The 21,424-nt window shown below is 44.6% G+C and overlaps 1 protein-coding gene across 12 annotated transcripts in view; it reads left to right on the top strand.

The window, feature by feature from the left end:
• DAGLA (diacylglycerol lipase alpha) overlaps positions 1 to 21,424 on the top strand; it is a 64,588-nt gene that overhangs the window by 30,923 nt on the left and 12,241 nt on the right. For all 12 annotated transcript variants that reach the window (XM_042813254.1, XM_042813250.1, XM_042813255.1 and 9 more), the window contains 12 exons: positions 2,869 to 2,956; positions 7,559 to 7,693; positions 8,120 to 8,197; positions 9,407 to 9,531; positions 10,665 to 10,821; positions 11,098 to 11,181; positions 11,309 to 11,386; positions 15,239 to 15,319; positions 17,306 to 17,448; positions 18,807 to 18,875; positions 20,095 to 20,167; positions 21,222 to 21,418. In XM_042813254.1, coding sequence (XP_042669188.1) covers positions 2,869 to 2,956; positions 7,559 to 7,693; positions 8,120 to 8,197; positions 9,407 to 9,531; positions 10,665 to 10,821; positions 11,098 to 11,181; positions 11,309 to 11,386; positions 15,239 to 15,319; positions 17,306 to 17,448; positions 18,807 to 18,875; positions 20,095 to 20,167; positions 21,222 to 21,418 — 1,308 coding nt within the window. The remainder of the gene's footprint in view (positions 1 to 2,868; positions 2,957 to 7,558; positions 7,694 to 8,119; positions 8,198 to 9,406; positions 9,532 to 10,664; positions 10,822 to 11,097; positions 11,182 to 11,308; positions 11,387 to 15,238; positions 15,320 to 17,305; positions 17,449 to 18,806; positions 18,876 to 20,094; positions 20,168 to 21,221; positions 21,419 to 21,424) is intronic.

The raw sequence follows: 21,424 nt of genomic DNA, 5'->3' as shown, positions 1-21,424 counted from the left end.
ACTTGCAGGTGTTGCTTCCCTTTGGGGAGGGTGATTTTGGAGGAAGGCGGCTCAGGCTGTCAGGTGCTGTGTGTGGGCATCTGTACTTAAAGGAGGCAAAGCAAGGCAGCGCCTGGCTGGATTGTGTGTAAGTCACTGGCTTTGGCAATCTTTTTTAGCCCCTGGAGCCACAGTGCTGATCACAGCAGCCTGTTTGTCCATCCTGTTAGCAGTGTTTAAATTTTGCTTAGGTTGAGCCACCTTTGTCCAAAGCCGCCTTCTTCTTTTGTGTTTATCTGCAAAATATGACCTTTTGGCCTGAAATTTCTTAAATTTGGTCTTGGCCAAGAAACAGACTCTTCTGGGTTGGCAGCTAGATGTTTTAATTAAGAATTGATTGCATCTTTGAGCTAACCAGATGGGGATGTGAAAGCTTTTTTCACCAAGCAAGGCATTTTCCAGCAGCTTTTTCCTGTAGCGGGACAGAACAAGCAGGCTTTGTTTTCTTATGCAGTTTTGACACATGGAACCATAAGTAAGGAATGTAACTCTGTAGGACAGAGGGCATTAGATTTTGAATGCTAAAAAATGAGGCTTTTAAAAAATATCATAGAATCACAGAATGGCCTGGGTTGAAAACAACCACAATGCTCATCCAGTTTCAACCCCCTGCTGTGTGCAGGTCACCAACCGGCAGCCCAGGCTGCCCAGAGCCACATCCAGCGTGGCCTTGAATGCCTGCAGGGATGGGGCATCCACAGCCTCCTTGGGCAACCTGTTCCAGTGCCTCACCACCTTCTGTGTGAAAATATCCTGCAAATTTTGCATTTCTCATTGGAAACGTATATGTGAGGGGTGTTCTGAATATGTGCTATTTCCGTGTCTTGAAGAGGAATCCTTCAGAACCCCTTTTTCTGGAGGGAGGAAAAGTGTCCAGATGCCTGCTTTTTGTTGCAGAATACAAGAAGCTTTGCTTTCCTTTTCTAGTATGTTGCTAACCCTACCCTTTAATATTGAGAATTATTGCCCTGTAAGCCTGATGGCTGCAATTGCTGCATTACAATGAAGACATTCCCAAGCAGATGTGGATGAAAAGCTGGAAGATGGCTCTGGTACCCCACAATAAATCAAAGCTGTTTGGCTTAATTCACATTTTTTCTTTTTGATGGAAGGCTGAGCCACAGGTTGCAAAGTTCTTTTTGCTAGGAAGTTTAAAGTGAGACACAACAGAACACCAAAAATGATCTGCCCTGGAAGTTTTGAGACCCCAGACAATTGAGTGAAGGTATTTGCCCTTGGGCCATGGCCAGGCTTTTTCTTCCAGGCCTGTAACGTTTTCAGAGAGCTTTTTCCTGCTGCTTCCAGATTTCTGCTGTAGGAAGGGAGTGTTAACAGATGTTAACTAGCAAAATGCTGTGGGCTGTAATGTGGAAGAGAAACATGAAATAATCCTACGTGGTTGCTACTAAACCTATTGCTTCCAAACAGTATAGTTTGAAATTAGCCAGTTGCTTGAAGCAATCCTTTCCAGGGAGTTCTGAAATTCTCTGCCTGCTTCTGGATTATGATTCTGCAAGATGCTGAGGGCCTGTTGTTTCTCTTGCATCCTTTGGTCAGCAGTGATAAAAGCCTGCTGAGCTATAGCGTTAATTTGGCATTTGTATCACCTTAATCTGAGCTGTATTTCCTGTCTCAAATCATGAAAGAACTCGATTTGGTTGTCACATTTAGGGGATGTGAACCTTCAGCTTCCTTTTTGTGGTTCTCTGCTGTAGCTATTGGACTGTGGTTTTCTTTCATCTGTGGCTTCTTAATGTGTGTGGGCTTTTATGTTCTTGCAGTATGAACAAAATAAATCAAACTGAAACAAATGGCTCAATTAATTGCGCTGAGACTTTTCTAAAAAAACTTGTTGTAGGACTCATCCAAAACATGTGGAAGTTCAGTGTTTGGAAGAAGGAATTTGGGAGAAGTCAGAGAGAAAATAGCTCAGAGCACGCTTGCTTGTCCAGCCCCCGCAGCGAAGTTGTGAAGTTCTTTGCATTGCTGCACGAGCTTTCTGGCATTTGGTGGAGCAAACAGAGCATTGCCAGCTCCATCTTAGGTCCCTCATATTCCTCTTTCACTTTTGGAATCTTCCTTGGAGGTTGTGGGTATTTGTTTTAAAATGCTCGGCCATGAAGCCCTGCAAAATCTCCTCTTTCTGTTGTAGGCAAATATTTGCTTACCAGCAGCTTTTTCTTCCAGGTGCAACCAACTCTCTGTGCTTGGGCTCTTCATGGCAGAAAAACAGAAGCTGTCTTTTTTTGTATTGAACTGACCTATGTTACGTTGCTCTGCATTCATGTGACGGTGACCCTGCATTGCAAGAACTGTGGACCTTATCCTTATGCAGGCAGCATGGCTTTCTGAGGGGGGGGGGAAAGTCAACTAATTCCTTAACGCTGAGCCTGTCTTGATCTCAGGTTTGTTCTGCAGGAATGCTAGTTAAGCAATGGACTGTCGCTCTGAAAGTGTAGTAACTAGGGCAAGTTCACAACAGTGGAATGAACTCAGCAATAGCTTATTTTAAATAGGGTTGTCCAATTAGCTAAATTTGAAGCTGAAATTGAAATGTCATATAAACCAAATGTGGGTTGAGTGAAACCTTCTGTATTCAGGCTTTTTTTTAACCTTTTCTAAATTGAAGGAGAACCTTTAGCTTTCTTCCCCACTTTTGGTTTCAAGTTATGCACCATAGTCAAAGAATGGAAATTTTTTCAGTTCTGAAACTGGTACATATCATAAAAATATTTTTCCAAGTAAGCTATTTGTTGGAAAAAATTGCACAGCTCTTAGTGCTAGTGCTCAGTCTTTGTTTTTTCATAAACCTTGCTTTCTTTTCTGCAGACACCGCCTGGAGGAAGGGCAGGCCAGCAGCTGGACACGCCGCCTCAAGGTTTTTCTTTGCTGCACACGGACAAAGGACTCTCAGTCGGTAGGTACCAAGAAGCTGCTGGCAGGGAGCAAGCTCTGTGTGTGGCCAGTGATACGTAGGACTCAGCAGAGCAGAGCAATGTGGGATTCCTGCTATCAAACCTGGACGTGCCTCAGAGCATTCTGAGGTGCGGAGCCTCGAGGAGTCCAGTGAGCCTTGACAGCAGTGCTTGCAAGGGCTGACATTGTCCTCCAGGAAGCAGCAAGCCGAGCCGCCCCTCAGGATGAACAGACTTCACGTTTTGCTCTATGCTGGTTCCTTTTCCTTCCTCTCAGTGTGAGTAGGGCGAATTAAAGCCTGTATTTCTGCAGGAGCTTACTTAGGTATCCTATGCAGAAATAGAATTATGGAATCATAGAATGGCCTGGGTTGCAAAGGACCACAGTGATCATCTAGTTTCAACCCCCTGCTGTGTGCAGGGTCACCAACCAGCAGAGCAGTCTCCCCAGAGCCACATCCAGCCTGGCCTTGAATGCCTGCAGGGATGGGGCATCCACAGCCTCCTTGGGCAGCCTGTTCCAGTGCATCACCAGCCTCTGAAGAAGCTGATATTCTCTTTAGATGCAGATGTAACATCGCTGGGGAGGACAGTTGACTTTCAAAACAGCCATTCTTAACCTTCCAGTTTTAAATATTATGGATTTCTCTCTGAGACAGATAACAGCTCTAAAGAGTGGTATTGTCAGTTTCAAGCTTGCCTCCAGAAGCTGCTCTTTACTTTGCTATTACAGCAAGCTGACTAATTTTAAGTGACGATACTAGTGGAAAAAGTATATTTTTCATCAATTTAGGTTCACCATTTAACAGTAATTTGTGTGATCAGTTTCAGTTTTCCTTTACTTAGTCAGTTTATCCTATTAGTTTGAGTCAGTCTTATGCCTGAGAAGGAGAGAGACTTTGAAAATGGAAAAATATAAACCTGCCAGAATCAGCAACAAGAATACTCCTGGGTACTGACAGGCTTTATTCGAGATGCTAGCAGAGCCTGCTGTTGAGTCTGTGGATTCAGATGAAGATTGAAGTTTTCACGTGCTACAGTCGGGATTGTTCCTTTGCAGAAACAGTGCAGGGTAAGGAGTTGATTTCACTTCCAAAAGATAGCAGCCCATTCATTCCTACTGAAAGTGGTGGGAGCAGGATTTCATGTTCTAGTGATATTCAGCAGGAGTCTTAATAACCTGGTAGAGGTGAACATTGAGGTGGAGGACTGTGCTGACAGCATTAATATTAAAGTTGCTCAGAATTATGAGTAATTGAGAGCTCCTGAAGTACCAAACAGAACCGGGGAGCTGTTATCAATGAGAGACGGAAGTTGTAATAGCAAAGGATGAAGCAGTGCATGCACATCTGAAGAAACAAATTACTTGCATACACTGATAGGCTGTGAATTAGTTACAACCTCTCAGGAAAAGAGCGAGGAGTTATCAAGGACACCTCAACAAAGACATCAGTGCACAGCAGTGGCCAAAAAAAAACCTTCAGAAAAACATGGAAGGACGTAGAAAGTGACAGAAAACATCAAGGGACTGACTGCATCAATGATCTCCTCACTAAATATAGTTTGGTCTGCTGAAAGGTGCAGGAGAAAAAGGAGCATATTGGAGGGGCTATGAACTTGTATAGGAAGAGAAATGAGTCTGGGATTTTAACCTCAGAAGGAAGAAGTGCAGTGAGATGAAAGCTGTGTAAAAATAATGGAGAGACAGGTGAAGGCTACCCGAACATGTGTTCATCACATATGGCAACCAGTATGACTTGAACACGAAGGCTTGTGGGTGAGCACGTTGTTATCCTCGGGGTGCAGTTGTTGTCGTAGCCCTCCTACAGAAATGCAGCCATGCGTTGTGGCGCTGCATGCTGGATGAAGTGCAGCCCAGCCCTGCTGACTTTCACAGATCATCTTCTAGAGCTGGTTAGGAAAATCCATCTGGAAAATGGCAATGAGATGAGCTGTGTGCTGTGGCAGCTCAAACAGCAGCATTTCCTTGGAGGCTGCATTCTGCCCATCAGCAGAAATACCTTGGGTTGCACTGCCTTTGTTTGCACCCGGCTGCCCCATTACATCACTCTGCCATATCCCAGAGCTCTGAGAGGCATTGAGTGCCTTGGTTCCCAAAAGCAGTATTCAGGAATGCTGTTGAGGAACAGCAGTATTCAGGAATGCAAAATACTTCACATTGTGTGAACTTTTTTTTTTTTCCAAGCAGTGAAATGAAAAATTCTGTAGTGCCTGTTGGATTCTACTTCTATTTCTAGTTCAGGATAAAAGCAGATACCAGAGTCTTCAAATTCCTTGTGCTGTTGAATTTCCACTTTAAATTCAGCTTGAGTGATTTCCAGGCTCTTTTCTTTGAAGGAACAAGCTCTGACTTTGTGTGTCCTGGCATGACAGTGTGTGGAATGAATGCGTATGTAATGGATCAGAAATGAATCCATCGCTGCCTCTCCCAGGCTTCATGGGGAAAAAAAATGTTCTAGCAGGGGATGATTGTCCTCTGAGCTGGAAAATAGAATTCTGCAGAGTGAATGTGGCACCAGAGCAAGAATCTGTTCCTGTGGGTCTGGAGCAATGTCTGCAGCTCTAAGTCTGCCGGCTGTGCCAGCCCCAGAGCCTCCAGGGCTTGTCACAGAGACCGACTGCAGTCAATCCTGCAACATCCCATCAAGCCCACCAGCAGCAACTCTTCTTTCAGAACAAAGCATACACTGAACTTTTGTTCTGGGCTTTTACTGTGAACAGAGTATTAGGAGGTGGTAGTGTTACTTTGGGTTAGCGTTGTTTGCCTTTTAATTTGAGGCCGTTTGCATTTCTTGCGTACTTGTAGGAAGGATTTATTGGGTCAGCATTTTGTGGACAGTGTGATTGTAAAGTTGGAAAGGCTGATGGGAATCCGTTTGCTCTTCAGGTGCACAGCTGGCATGGAAACCTGTGCAGTGGGCACCCGAAACCCCGTTCTTGAGCATGATGTAACTTACTTTAGGCAAGTGAAAAATGGTAAAAGGTAATCCTGCACTCCAGGAGTTTGCAGAGAACAGAAGAATGTAGGTCATTTCCTGCAAGCCTGCTGGGGGAGAAGGAATTGGCTTTCTGATCTGTCAAAGAGATGGAGAGATTCTGCCCTGAAGACCAGCCCAAGTGAACAGCCCAGGCTTTCTACAGATGGGACTGTAGCTGCGTGGCATTAGTGTTGAATAAAGGTTATGAAAATATTGCTGAGAATTCAGGTTTAGTCTGATAGATCTTGGTAGGAAAAGTTAACGATGGCAGCACTCGAAATATTGATCACCTGTGTGCTATAGCTTTTGCTCAATCCCACTCTGTTGGTTCAGCCTCCGGGTCACCCCAGTCTTTGAGCTCTCTGTTCTGAGCAGTGACCCAACACGTTGTCTCACAGTGCAGCCACTTCCAGCCTTCCAAAGCGTTCTCACTTCAGGCCCTATGTGTTTTGGTTTTTTTTTTTTTTTTTTTTTTTTTTTTTTTGTGTGTGGTATGGAGCCAAAAGGGAAATAACGTTTCTCCTCAGAGTCTGTGTCGCTCTGCTATAAAGCTTTAGATGATTTTCTAAGGTCGTTTCCAATTCTGTCCCTTCTTCTGCAAAGTCTTTGTTTAGAGGATTGGTCACTTTCCCTGCTGGGAACCCTCTGTTCAGTAACTTGGAATTGATGAACTTAGTGGTCTTTTGCAACCTTAATGATTCTATGGTTCGATGACTCGGATCTGTTTTCACAGGTTGTTCTTTTCAGGCCCTTTTGCTTGGGTGTGCTCCAAGACAGACTTGGAAAAGCTTGCTAACTTGCTCAGCTCTTTCAGGACCTGGAGCTCTGATGTGTAACATGTGCTTGTTCTACTTTAACTCTTTGAAATCATGTAGTAAACAGCACAGTGGTGAGCAGTGAGTGGTACAGAGGCTGTTCTCTGACAGCTTGCAGAAGTCTCTCGCTTTCTCTGTAATGTGCCCAGGATGGTGAGGTCTGACTTAAGTATGGAAATAACTCCAGGGGAAATAACTCCAGGACAGAGTTACAGAACTGAAGAGGCTATTAAATAAGATATATTTGGTGCATTTTTCCTGAATAGCCTTTGTTCAAATGAAATTGCTTTTGAGGAGAAAGGCTGACTGTAGGGTGACACTGGATGGGGATCTTTTTGGTTCTCGGCTTACTTCCTCTGTCTTACTTACACTGAAAACATTGTCCTTCCCTCCCTTTTTTATATGCATTCCATGTCCTGATGCTTAGGTGGTCAGCTTATCCGCACAGCAGACCACATAGTGCAAATGCAGTCTCAGCTGAGACTACGTGTGTGACATTCATAGAATCACAGAATGGCCTGGGTTGAAAAGGACCACAACGATCCTCTAGTTTCAACCCCCCTGCTATGTGCAGGGTCGCCAACCACCAGAGCAGGCTGCCCACTTTGTATAGTCAGAGGTATTAATAATGATTAGACCAGATGTGGTGTTCCCAGAAGGAATCCTGTGGATGTTTGGGGCTACAGAATTGGGGCCATTGCTGCCGCACAGGCTCTTGTCCTGTGTCCTGTTCTGAGGCTCCCCACACTCAAACTCCTCTTCCTAAAGCTTTTCTCTGTGGGTTTTGCAGGATGCCTACTCTGAAATTGCCTACCTTTTCGCTGAGTTCTTCCGAGACCTTGACATCGTCCCATCTGACATCATTGCAGGCCTGGTTCTTCTGCGCCAACGGCAGCGGGCAAAGCGCAGCGCCGTGCTGGATGAGGTGGGTGGAAACTTGCTGCCTTTTCTGGTTAGGTGATGCATACAGATTTAAATCTTGACCCTAGACAGGCAATTGGAGGCAGTTTCTGTAAAGTTAATAGGAAGAGTGGAGAGAAGACTCCAGCATCTGGGCAGAACTTCAGAGGCAACCTGAGGGGAAAAAAAAACCCTGAATTCCCAAACTATTCTGCCATTGGGATTTGTGGATTCCTAAGTGAACAGAAAAGTTGTACTTATTTTCTCCAGAGGTGGGGTTCAGACAGTGTTGGATCAGGTGGAAATCAGAACAGCAGAATTGGAACCAATTCAGGGATTGCTCAAGATGTTTGCAAGCTGTCCTGCCCCAGGTTACCCAGTTCTTTGTTTCTTATGTGTGGATTTTTTGTCCTGGTGTCACAGAGAATATTTTCTTGTTTGTGACTTACAGGCAAACAATGACATTTTAGCTTTTCTGTCTGGGATGCCAGTGACCAGGAACACAAAGTATCTGGATCTGAAAAATGCGGTAAGTCACTGGACTGTGATCTTGCAAACTCACGTGCTTCTTTATGTAGCCTGTATTCTTTTTTCTAAATGATTTCTTTTCTGCTTTTCTGGAATAATCAAAGAGATTAAGAATGGTACAATCAAATAACAGTACTTGTTCTTCTGGAGGCTTTGTTGTCTTTGGATCACTTTTAAAGCATTATCTGTCTGTCCTCCACTTTGTGGGAAGTAGTATTTCCACTCTGATGCTGAAAGACAATGTGAGATTTCTTACAAGTCAGAGGAAGAGTTGAGTGCTGCAGCCAGGAATGTTGTGCAGAGTTCCATGTAATGGTACCACCAGCTGGGCTTCATCTTGGTGAGGGCAGGGAGCTGCCTCGAGTGAGATGGAGCCTTCTTCCTTGGGCTGCTTCTGTCAGCAGTTCTCTCAGGATGGAGACAGCTGCAGTCTGTTCTATGTAAATTAAGCTTGGCTTTTCTTTTGGAATGGTGCTGTTGCAGCCCTTCACTGGGCAAGCTATATTCACCCCTCTTGATCAGATGATATTCTTGCAAGAGAGGAAAGACCGACCCAATCCCAGCACCTCTGTGAATTCTGTGATCAGCCTGCTTGCAGCTGTGCTGTGCTGCTCTGCACCTAATGCTAACTTCCTGCTTGTGTTCAGGCTATCTCTTTCTGCATAGGTATGTGGGGAGAGAGGTCTGCACGGCATATAGAAGACAGCCCTGGGGCATTTGGCCCCAGCCTGGCTTTTATGATCCTCTCTGTGCATCTTCCTTATGGCTTGTGCCCATTTGGAAGCAGCATCTTTACAGAGCTCATCTTCTTGTACTTGGTACTAGTTTCTCCCTGCCCAGTTAGGGTTGCGTGGGGCAAAATACACAGAGGTTGGCCTTTCTTTGCAGCAGAGTGTTTGTTACATAGGGAAGAATGGCTGCAGAACTAACTTGAAGCTTTGTTAAGCATCTAGTAAGTCCTCTCTAATCACATAAATGTGCAGTCATACTGGGTGGGGAGGGAAGGAGAGGATCTTACTGAGCATAATCAGAGTGCTCTCCTGCAGTCACCTGGAAATGCTGACAGTGTTTGCTGTCCCAGTGCTGGTAGAGAGAATGCTGATGTTCAGGGAGAAGGGTGCAGTCTCTAACTACAGTAGAAAAAGGGGAACAGGAGGAAATTGACATATGAAGAGAATAAGGCCTTTAGTGAGTCTCTTGTTTCTTTCAGCAAGAGATGCAGCGATACAAAGAGGTGTGTTACTACATGCTGTTTGCCCTGGCTGCCTATGGCTGGCCCATATACCTGATGAGGAAGCCCACATGTGGACTCTGTCACCTGGCCAGATCCTGCTCGTGAGTGGCCGTCCTGCCTATCGCTCTGCCTTCTCTCCTTCCCTCTTCCTTTCTGTTTTTCCCTGATTTAGAATCCTTTCTTCAATCAGTTTGCTTTCTCTGTCACTTTTCAGTTACTTCTTATTTTTTTCCTCTTCTGCTTTTTTGTCTTCTCCTACCCTTTCCATCTCTCGGTAACTTCATTCTCACATCTTTCTCTTCATTCCTTCTTATAGTTACTTATCTGCTTACCCTGTTAAATAAACCACTGTCATATTCTGTCCTCTCTGGTGCACTAAGGATCATGCCAGTCCTTTGTTTGGTTTGGATAACCAGTGGAGAGAACTCATCTGGCACAAGAGTGCTTTCACACCGAGTCAAAATAGCTGTCTCAGAATGCAGAAAGTAGATTTATCAGCAAGCCCAGTTAGGCAGAGAATTGACATTTGGGTCTTTATTAAAGCCTCAGTGAGACTTGGCCAGAGTTTGTGCTGCGTTCTCTCTGACTAATTGTTTTTTGATTGCCATGCTGTATACTGCTCACTTCAAGGCAGCAATGCTGTAGTTCACTTCAGGCTTCCATGTTAAATGTTAGCTTTTTAGCTTCTATAATGCTGTCATTGGATTATCTTCAGAGTTGAGCTTTTTGCCCTTAAAGAAGTAAATTTCTTCTTCAAACCTGCTAGGAGGAATGTCCTTCTGAGTCACTTTGAAGTGTATCATAAGGAAAAGAAAGGAAGAAAGAGTTTGTGCTTGCATTGTAGTTCTGGGATGATTCTAGACCTGCTTTGCTACTTGCTATAAGTAGATCTAATAAATGCTAGTTGCTTGCGTGTTGAAGCGGCGTAGGATTGTGCATAGTATCTCCTGAGGAGAGATCCCTTGGAGACTGGCTGCACTGTAGCTCTCTCTGGTGCTCAGAAGGAAAACTACATCTGATCCTCGTGCCGCTTTTGATGTGGAAATAGGAGTTGTGTGCTGTTTTGTGCAAGAGCTGCAGCAAATGAGGGAGATGACTGCTGTCAGGATGACATGAGTGTGGCTTGCAGGTTTTCTCTTCCTTTCCCTTACCTCGCTCCAGGCGTCCCACTTTAAAATCTGTCTTTTCCACGTTCCTCTTCTTTCCTCAAGGCTGTAATTTTTCTCTTCTGCAGGTGTTGCTGTCTCTGTCCCTCACGTCCCCGCTATGCACCCAGTGTCACCATTGAAGAGGATAATTGCTGTGGCTGCAATGCCATTGCCATCCGGCGCCACTTCTTGGATGAGAACATGACCTCGGTGGACATTGTTTACACTTCTTGCCACGATGCGGTACGCAAAGTCTGCAGCCCCTTCCTGTGTGAGGCATGCTCCCAAGGCCCCTCCCAGTGGGACTCGCATGCTTCCATCTCTAGTGGTACAATACAGGAAAACTTGATGTTTTTTCTGACCCTAGACTTTATCTCTCTGCCAAGAATTTCTGTCCCTTGGACAGAAATATTTGGCCCCCATCAGAAGCAAATGTTAAGCTGCTGTGCTTTCCCCGAGCAGGAGAATATGTGAAGGAGGATGTCTCATCAGAGTGTTACAGCAGTGCATCTCTTCTAGGTTTATGAAACTCCTTTTTACGTGGCTGTGGACCATGAGAAGAAGAAGGTGGTCATTAGTATCCGAGGAACTCTGTCTCCAAAAGTAAGTGCATTGTGCAGTGGCCTCACACACCCTTGGCTACCTTAGCAAACTTTTAGGATAGCCTGAGATTTTCCTGGCTGGCTGTTGGTGTTTGATTTATCTGAAGCACAGCGACTCCTTTCTTCAGGATGCCCTGACTGACTTGACTGGGGACGCAGAGCGCCTTCCAGTTGAGGGTCACCATGGAACCTGGCTGGGACATAAGGTATGTAAAGAAACATGTATTGTTTTGAGGTTTTGACTTCTAGTTATAGGCAAAACAGGAACAAAAAAACAGCCTAAACTGCTTGAGTTGTGAAGAGCGTTTTACAACGGCAGTGAAACAACTATGAGATGTAGAAACAAATAAGTCCTGAAATGATAACAGTTAAAATCATTCTGTTAAAAAAGAAAAAAGAAAAAGAAAAAAAAAAAAGGAAAATTACAGCATGCAAGTAGTAAAAAGCGAGCTGCAAAAAGGATCTGTGGGGACCTAGAACAAAATTGTCAGTGTCACTGAAATTACTTTCTCTTCCAACGAATGACCTTTTGAGAATTTGCAATCAAACCCTGACAGCGTCTTTAAAATTCTGTTGCAATGGGATATTCACTGCACCTCGTAAGCAGACATTGGCAGGGCTTGCATCTGTGTAATTAGACTGATGCCACGTGTCTGTGTTAGTGAGCAGGACTGGGCTGACTAAACCAATTCAGCATAGAGCTTACCTTTGCCCCAGTCCAGCAAAGTAATGGCACGCATGCTGAGTTTTAAGATTAGCAGGAGTTTGGCAGCCTCTCAAGGTGTAATGCCAGACTGGGAAAGGCAAATCCAAACTGGTGATTGCGTTTGTCGAAAGGATTGTGGTAGCTGCTGGGAAATGCTGCTGCTCAGGGAATGCTGTGGGTGATTTGGTCAGGGTCCCTTCGGGGCAGGACATCGAGCTCATAACTCCTGAGGGCTCCTGCTTTGTTCACAGTGTCCTTCCAGATGGCCTGCGTGATGCTCTTTGGCGCTGTGCTTCATCAAGCGAAGCATTAGAGGCTGATAGCTGCGTCCTCAGATGCTCAGCTGGGTATGGGCCTGAAAAAGGAGCAGTTACCTGAAAGTGCTGTTGGGACAGCAAGGATTTTATTTCAGACTCTCAGGATGGGGCTTTTTGAAAACAGTACTTTGTACTTCTTCTTTCGCAAATGAGTATTTCTTTCATTTCCCCCAAATGGGAAAGTGAATCAGTGTCGTGGTTACACAAGGCGTTGTATAGAAACAGAGATAAATGAGGAAGTGATGTGTCACTTAGTTAATATCGAGGTATCTGAGTCTTTACTTCTCATCTAACGTTTCTGAAGTGTTTTGTCTGCTGTCAAAGATAATGTCACTTGGTTTTGTGCTCCTTCATCTGATTCAGAATGCCTTTGCAGAGCCGTTGTGATAAGCAGTTTGTATAAACCAAAGGGAAGCAAGGGGCATTTGTTCTATTTCGAATCTGCAGAAAAGCTACTAATAGATACCTGTAGGAGTTGGATTCTTCTCTTGATCCTGTGGAAATATTAATGTGCCAGTAACTTATATGAAACATCAGATCATTCCCTGTATTTTGCACTGGATTTTTATTTGCCTTTTGCATTATGTCTTTTTCTGTTGTTACAAGTGCAGAAATACTGCTTTATCTGAAATTATTATAAATATTAATCTTTAGACAATAATGCACTGTTGATTTCTGAGGGAAGCCAAGAGAAATAATAGAATTTTGAGATGCAGGTCCTGATGCATTTTTAATGTCCACAAGTCAACTTTAATACAAAAGCAGATGAAGTACCTTGCTAACACATTTAATTTGTAGAAAAGCACTGGGCTGTTTGGGAGCTTCCTGTTAGTTGCTTGGCTTCTGTTCTTTTCCTTGCTGATGCTACCCAGCAGGCTGGGATGCCCTGTTATCTCCACCACAAGCCATGCTGCTTCATGTGGTGCCTATCAGACATCTGAGAAATGAAAACTCTTGATGTTTGCGTGAGCCTTCCTGTTGCTCCACTGGGACCACAGCTGGAAGTGTTTGATTGTTTGGGTTGCTGTACATGCCACAGCTGAAGTCTGAGAGGTTTCTGAGCTATTTTGGGCCAGCTGTAGGTAAGGTTTGTGGGTTGGTGTGTTTAAAAAAAAAAAAAGGAAAATAGGAGATTGTCGCAGCTTGGAGTGGAAATTAACCACAGCAAAATCTTCACTGCTTGAGGTAAAATACAATGATTTTATAATGGACTTCATTTAAAAATAATTGTAAGTAAGGGGCATGAATCCATGCTGAATTCTGTTAGCCTGCAGAGGACAAAACTCCACAGGTGATGATTTTATGGAGCTTTGGTCGCTGGTGTTCAGCCAGCCAAAATGACAGTGAATGGCTGTGCGGGAGGAAGCCCTGAACGCTCAGCTGTGCCAGCAATCCTCACCTGTATGTCAAACAGTCAGCAACAGCAGAACTTTCTTTTCTACCACAGGGATACCCTCTTTTGTGGGTTTTCCCATCTTGTGGAGCAGTTTCTTGCCTTCAGGCTGCAAAGCAATTCAGAATATTTCTGCCTTTCTTTTCCTAGATGTTTGGTCCATTTGGATATTTATACATGGGGTTTGAAAGTTAAGCCCAGGTAATTTTTTTTCTTATGAAACTCATGAATCCTAAATATGACTCTGTGGGGATAAGCCTCGTTCCATAATGTTGACATCACTGTCTGTATTAGAACATCCAGTAATCATTGAAAATACAGCTCTAAGACTGACAGTTGGACCATTAATAAAATCACTATGGAGGTAGATATGCTTTTTAAAAACAGGATCCAAAGTTCTTGTTAGAAATTTATATAAGTCGCCTGCCATTCACTCGTTAGAATCAGAAATGGAGACTCTTTTGAATGCAGCTGAAGCTGGCTAGCTGCTGGGAGCTGAACACAGGCCTGAAATACCATGGCATCTGCTTGTTTGATAATGACAGGGACTTTTTAAGTTCAGCAGAATTACCCGTGTTCCTTTTCTTCACTGGGCAGATTGGTGTTTGATATCAAAGGCTTTGAAAATTCCCCATTTCTTTGCTTTCTGAAGGAGACCATGCATTCTTTTCTGCCTTTGTGATTAAACAGTGCTCAATAAAATTCACTTTGTACTTAAACTGTTTGCAGGTAGGGGTGTGATGGAAAATAGCAGAGGAGATGGTCTTCTCTGGTTTGTGGCCAGCCCAGGCAGTGCGCATTATGCGAGGGCTGCAATCACCAAATGATAATTAGCAGTATCTCTGTCTTTGTGTTTACCCTGAGCTACATCACCATTTTTAGCCGTTGCAGTTCAGGCTTGTTCACCTCTGAATATTAACTGTAATAAAAGCGTAACCAAGAATTTATGCAACAGACCAAACTGCATCTCTCTTGCACAGAGTGAGACAAACCCTGAGTGGAGCAATCAGCTGGGAGAGTGGATAGATGGTTAGAACCAGGCCATCCATTTGTTTCCCATCTCCCAGCATTCCTTAGCTTCTAGGGAATAAAAACCTTTAAAAAATAAAATTCCATTAACGTCCTCGGTCAGCTGAATTCACTTAATAGTTGCTGACACCTCCAGTCATCAGCAGCTTTCCCACACAGATAGAACTGCCACTTTTTCCCTGCCTGGGTGTTTGTGCTGTCTCCCTGAACCTTTTTGGCTAGCTTTCCTTTGCAGATTTAAATGCAAGAGTGCAGCTCTGGGATTAAGAAGTTCACTTCTGCTGCTCCACTGCAGGTCTCAGTGTGGGCTGACCTACAAGACACACAGCCTTGCATTTAAGTTAGTGGTGTGGTTTGTGTCTTTCTCAGGCTTTAGCCCAAGAATCAGATCGATGCGTGCTGTCAGAACTTAAGAGCTGTTATTGCTCCTGAACACTTTGTGGCTCTGGTGAGCCAAACACGTGCCTCATGAAGCAGAGGTAGTGTTTTTCCTCAGTGCTGACACATGCTGTGCAGTACTCAGCTTGTCCAGCACCGAGGGCAGTTTGCTGCCTTCTCCCCCAGTGCTGATATGCAGCTGTTCATACTCTGTTCTCTTTTTGTTTGCGCTCAGGGAATGGTGCTATCTGCTGAGTACATCAAGAAGAAACTGGAGCAAGAGATGGTGCTTTCTCAAGCCTTCGGACGAGACTTGGTGAGCATTAGCTTTATTTTATCACCACGGACCGTACAGAAGATGAGGTTTCCTTCTATTGTACTAATTTCTCAAATCTCAATTCCTATCTCTCTGGCTTTCCAGACAGGCCTCTTGTTACTTACTCCTTTTTCTTCTGGGGCCTTCTTCCCAAGAGTACTGCAGAGCTCCTGATATTTTTTTCTCAGACAGGAAGTCCCATTTGGTGGCCATGCAGGACAGGGAACAAAAACAAATCAAGAGGAACTAAAATCCCATCTTGATGGAGATCTTCTATGGAGACAGCACTGGGATGTCACGCTGTGTGTCACCTGTCTGTGTGCACACATTTCCTTTAGCTCTCTATAAGAAGAGGACTCGAGAGAGGTGTTAAGATGCTTACCTTAGCTTGCATGTCAGTAATAGACTGTCAACCTCCTAGCAGAGGACGTTTTCTGCACTGCCTGATTCCCTGCTGCCAGATAGCTGTCCTTTTCTCATGCCCATAGAGTGCCTTGGCCTGAGCAGGCCCATGGGAAATTAGTGATAGTGAAAAAGAGAAGAGTGAAAGGCTTGATGTTCCGTGGAACTGGTGCCGTACCAGTTAGCGCTGCAGTGGCTGCCTTGGGGTGTTGGTAGGTGTACATAGGAGGTATGGAGGCACTGATCTTCTTTATTTGGTGCTTTATTCCTCTCTGCCTAGAAAAGGAAGGTTGGATTTGTTCAGTGAGCTGTTACTTACAGGGGTGTTTTCTTCTGTCCTTGCTGTCTGACGGGTAAGGGTGTGCTGGCTGAGTACTTAGGCTGGCTTCTGTGTGTGATGCTAGGTATCCTGTTTGGTTTTGTTCAGAGCTGGCTTGGATGTATGGTGGGTCTGATTATATGTAATGTAATGTAGTGTAACTAGCTAGGCCTAACTCACACAGGGGGCGAGAGAACTTGAGTAATGAGATGGAACTATGGCCTTGTGGTTAGGAAATGAAGCGCTGGCTGAAGCTGAACTTTGAGATATATATGGAAAAGTGAGAGAGCATAAATGCCATTCTGGGTCCTACCAAGAGTTCATCTAGCCCAGCACGTTCTTCTGTCAACTGCCAGCAGCAGGTTTCAGGGAAAAAATGTAACAAGTGGGATTCACCTCACTGGCTAGCATACATGGTGTTGACTTAGGGGTGCTGTTCGTAAATGACACAAAGATAGATCTTTCATTCCTGTGGCTTTTTCTGTGTTCTCTTTTTTCTCATCTTATGTGGAAGCCTGAGCACAGCTGCAGCTGGTTACCCAAGACCTTAGAGAGTAGGAGCTGCATTCTCAGTTCCTGTGTAAGCCCTACAAAGTACTGGCAAAGCTCTGTGATACTGCATTGAAACAAGATTGAAATTTCTGAAAATTAACTTACTAAGTCTGAGGCATGCCTTGCACTGTGACTTCTGAATAACAAACACTACGAAATGTTAGAGAGTAGTTTTGTCTATGAATTACTCAATTGATTGCCAGCTGCTGGGAACATCTAGATTTCAGAAGACTGTTGTTCAAACTGCAGGTTAGGATTTCTGTTTTTCAGCATTCACTAGCAATGAAATAAATGAGAAAAACCCTTCATTGCCAGAATCAGAGACCTCTGATTTGTGAGCCTGGAGCTGAATATCATCAGAAGGCTCATCAGATCTCATGTAACTCAACTTAAGCATATGTTTCATTTTTCTTTCAGGAAAGATCCAGTAGGTCAAGGACTGATTTGTGGAAGTGTAAGAGAAAATGCCAGAAGTGAATTAATTCCAGTGTACCTTTGGAAGAGGCAATAGTAGAGGGCAGAAAACTGCTCCCATTTCAAAATCTAGCATAACATCACTAACTCCCATTGCAGGAGCAGTTGGTTAGTTGGAGTGCGGAGTGCTCATATATAGGAACAACCTGCAGCTGGGAAAAGGGACGGATTTGGGGGCTTGTGAAGTTTCTTTCCAGTCTGACTTCAATTTCTTGTTTTGTTTTTGTTCTCGTTTTCAGGGGAGAGGAACAAAACATTATGGCCTGATTGTGGTTGGCCATTCCCTAGGGGCTGGCACGGCTGCCATCCTGTCCTTCCTCTTGCGTCCACAGTACCCATCACTGAAGTGCTTTGCTTATTCTCCCCCAGGTGGGCTGCTGAGGTAGGTGTTGGGTCAGGAGGTCTGGTGGCAGAGAGGGGGCGTGTAGCTGAAGTGGCATCAGATTCTGGTTGTGATGTTCTGATGACCAGTAAAAGCTGGTCTGTGCCCTGAGAAGCAGGCAAGAAAAAGTGTAGTAACAGTTGATGGGAGCTGAGGCTTGTGGGCAGCTTTTTTCTGTATTAGAATTTGAAGTTTAGGTTCCAGTGGCAGGTGGCCACTCCCAAGTATTCAGGCTTATGACTTTGTTGTGTGCTTCTGTAGCTCTGATTTAACTCTGCTTAGTGGGAAACACAAGTTGGGTGGACAGGGTGAAATTTCATCCCTTATTGTCTGTGCAGTGCCGGTGTGTTCTCCCCCCATCTTCTGCCAATAGGTGTCCAGAATGGGAGATGTTTGACCAGATGCAGGTGTCTGTATCAGATCTAGTTGTCAGGATTCCTTTTGCAACTGACAAAGAAATTGGCACTTGAAAGCACCTGTGGATTAGAAGCTTCCTGTGGTGGTTACTGCATCATGTTCCAGGAGTGGCCAAGGGATTTTAATCATCCTGCTAATGAATCTGGACATTAGCATGCCTTGTTGTGATAATACTGCTTAGTCATTTGTGGCTGTAGAGGCATTGCTTTGTAGAACTGTTTTCCTGGGAGTTTCCATAGCTTTTTGCTTAGAGCTTCCCCTCCCAAGATCCCCTGATAAAGCATAGGCCAAGCTGTACCCCTTCAACTGACTCTGAGCTCAGGGTGCCTTGAGCACAAGGTTCAAGGTGCTTCTGTCTGCCACACCTTTCTTGTGATCTGCATTGTGCCCACATTCATCTCTGGGTGAAGGGTGCTGGCCTCCATCAGTGGTGGCTGTTTCATAAGCGAGGTCTCTAGAAGGCAGCTGGTTGCAGAACAAGGTCATAGGGTGGAAGCCTCAATTCCCTCTTGTCTTGGTGCTTATGTTACTGCAGGAGGTGACTATCTTAGTTCTGTGATGGCTTTTTAGTCTCAGAGGCATGAAATACCTTCTTCCATAGTCTCCTGCAATTCCCAAAGGATAGGAGAAGTGGTAGGAGGTGCTGAGTGTAGAGTACTTCCTTATCCAAGTCTATTTGGAGCCATGTGCAGGTAAGGAAGAAGGAGTTGCTCTATTTGAGCTGCACCCTTACAGAGTAACGTTGCTTGGGGCATGAGATGTGTGTATCAGGCTCATCTTAGTGTGCAAGTTCTAAGGACCTTGAGCAGCTTGCACTGTGTGTTTATGATGCCTGTTCATTGTCTAGTAACCTCTCAGACAGCAGTGGCAAATTGGAATGAACTGCAGTGTGCTGCTAGTGAAACCCTGTTTGCTTCTTCTTGGTCCTGTTTCTCTTCCAGTGAGGATGCCATGGAATATTCAAAAGAGTTTGTGACTGCAGTCGTGCTTGGCAAAGATCTAGTGCCCAGGCAAGTTGAGAAGAGTCCGAATTCCTTGATGAGTATCTGCTGCTCTGTACCAGTCACCTCTTTCCAGACAGAAACACCCAGATCATACCTGTCTTGTTTCCTCATTTACCTGTCTGTGTCTGCTTCTCACTTGTCCTCCTGGTTACCTGCACCTTTTACCTGGACACCTACATTGGTGTTCTATATACCTTTTTATAGGCATATCCCTCTCCATCTCTCAGTCGCCTGTATGAAATAAAAAGGTGAATATCCAGCCTCTGTGATTGTACTCATGGTTGTACCTGACATGCCAGTGCCATCTTCGTGATTGTCTGTGTTACCTCAGTCCTCTTCACTCTGAGCTAGATGTGCTCTCATCACATTTTGTAGTGCTGCCTATCATCTCACACCTCTGAACCAGCTCCCCCATTCCTTGTCTTGGCATTCCTCACTGCTTGTCATCTCCTGTGACACATTCTGCTGAGCAGGGCAATGGGCTAGGAGTCAAACAACCCGGGTTTTATTTTAACTTCTGCCCCATTGTGTGACCTTAGACAGTTTTTGTCTGTACAGTATCAGGCATGTAGAGTTAGTGTAGGAAGAGTACTGTGATGTTCTGTATATCATAGAATCACAGAATGGCCTGGGTTGCAAAGGACCACAAAGATCATCTAGTTCCACCCCCCTGCTATGTGCAGGGTCACCAACCAGCAGAGCAGGCTGCCCAGAGCCACATCCAGCCTGGCCTTGAATGCCTGCAGGGATGGGGCATCCACAGCCTCCTTGGGCAACCTGTTCCAGTGCTTTCTGTTAAGCTGTAAAAGAGAATCTTGTATATTCTATAATGTTTTATGTTGTCATATAGCTCCGTGCTATCTTTCTTGATTTATCTGTTCTGTGGCATCCTATACTTGAACTGTTTCTTGTCTCCTTGTTTTCTCTGATTGCTCCACCACCCTCATCTGTTCACTGACTTCTTATATCTATGTTTACTGCTCTGATTCTGTTATTGCATTTCACACTTGTTTGTTGTTACAGTGGCTTCCTGTCGCATTTTACCCTGGTTACTGGTCCCAGGTGATGGCACAACTCACCTCTGAAGTGATCTGCGTTACTCTTGCATTCTTGTTTCTTTTATAGCGTAGTTTCTTATTGTTCTGCACTATATGTCTCTGCTGTCCTGCTCCCTGTCTGCTGTTCCCTGCACAGCTGTTATAAGCACATCTTCCTCTCTTCCCAGAATTGGTCTCTCTCAGCTGGAGGGATTTCGCAGGCAGCTTCTGGATGTTCTTCAGAGAAGTAACAAACCAAAGGTGAGAATGAGGATGAGCAGATTCTCAAAGGCAAGTGTCTGAGCAGTGATGATAAAGTTTCACTGTCACACAGCAATACTGCAGGCTTCTCCTGACTCCCAGATCTCCTCAGATCCACCATCACTGTTGTTTAGGTAAACAGAGGGATGATGGAAGCAGCTGGAGAGGACGGGGCTGAGAGAAACACTCTGCTTGCAGGCTGGCTTGTAACTCTATGGCAATTCTGGCTCATGTGCTGGGGGTTCATCATCACATGTCTAAAAAAACTGAGAAGGAAGTTTTGTCATCTGAGCCTGTTTGGAAGTCTGTGTTGCAGCTGTAGCTTTTTCTGGCCAGTAAAAGAAGTGATTGGTATCAGGCTGGGAAGTGCAGCATCTGTCTGCTTGTAGGCACTGCTTTGTGCTCCCCAGGTGGTGCTGTTCCAGGGTAAGTGGCCTGTTAATGTTTTAGAGTTAAGAAACGTGCAAAATTGTTCTTCCCTGGGTTTCCTTACCATTACATTGAGGTGGAAAGAACATCAGATTTTAAAATTGTTTCTAAAATTCTAAGATGTTAGAGAGATAATATCTGTAGGGTAAAAAACTGAGCGGATGTTGTTTCTTGGTAGAATTCTGTTTTGCTGTTGTTTCAGTAAACTTTTGACTTTTAGGTTTGGGTTTTTTTAGTGTGTAAATAAAAGCATAAGGGGAATTTTTGTTTGCTTAAGTACCTTTTCTTCTCTCCGTGCATTAAAAATTCAGATTCTCTTTACCTTGTTTGTCCTTGAAGATGTCCCATTGGTGGACAAAGGTGTGCTTGTTCTAGATCCCTGACTCTGCAAAAACATCCACATCAAGATTTTGCCACTTTTAAGGTTAAAATAAGGAAAGGAAAGAAGTGCAGGATTATTTCTCCTAAGGTTCAAACAGCAGGGACACAAACTCTGTTTTTTTTCCCCTCCTTTCTAGCGTTAAGCATTCAGTTCAAGTAAACCTATCGACAGTACATTGTGAGACAGCTTTTCTAATCTTTTGCTCTTCTCCATATTCTCCCACCTTTCCGTGGTGTTGGACAGTGGCGGATCATTGTGGGTGCTACCAAGTGCATACCCAAGTCAGAGCTTCCTGAAGAGACTGAGGAGAACTCGGTAACGAGCAACCGCCTCTGGACCCACCCCAGTGATCTGACCATCGCCCTGTCTGCCAGCACGCCGCTCTACCCACCTGGCCGCATCATCCATGTGGTGCACAATCATCCCGCAGAGCAGTGCTGGTGAGT

The sequence above is a fragment of the Centrocercus urophasianus genome, unplaced genomic scaffold (assembly GCF_019232065.1).
Source record: "Centrocercus urophasianus isolate 14NV4802_14NV808 unplaced genomic scaffold, USGS_Curo_1.0 seq_14, whole genome shotgun sequence".
NCBI lineage: Eukaryota > Metazoa > Chordata > Aves > Galliformes > Phasianidae > Centrocercus > Centrocercus urophasianus.
The sequence above is the reverse complement of the archived record's forward strand: the minus strand, read 5'-3'. Positions and strand labels throughout refer to the sequence as shown.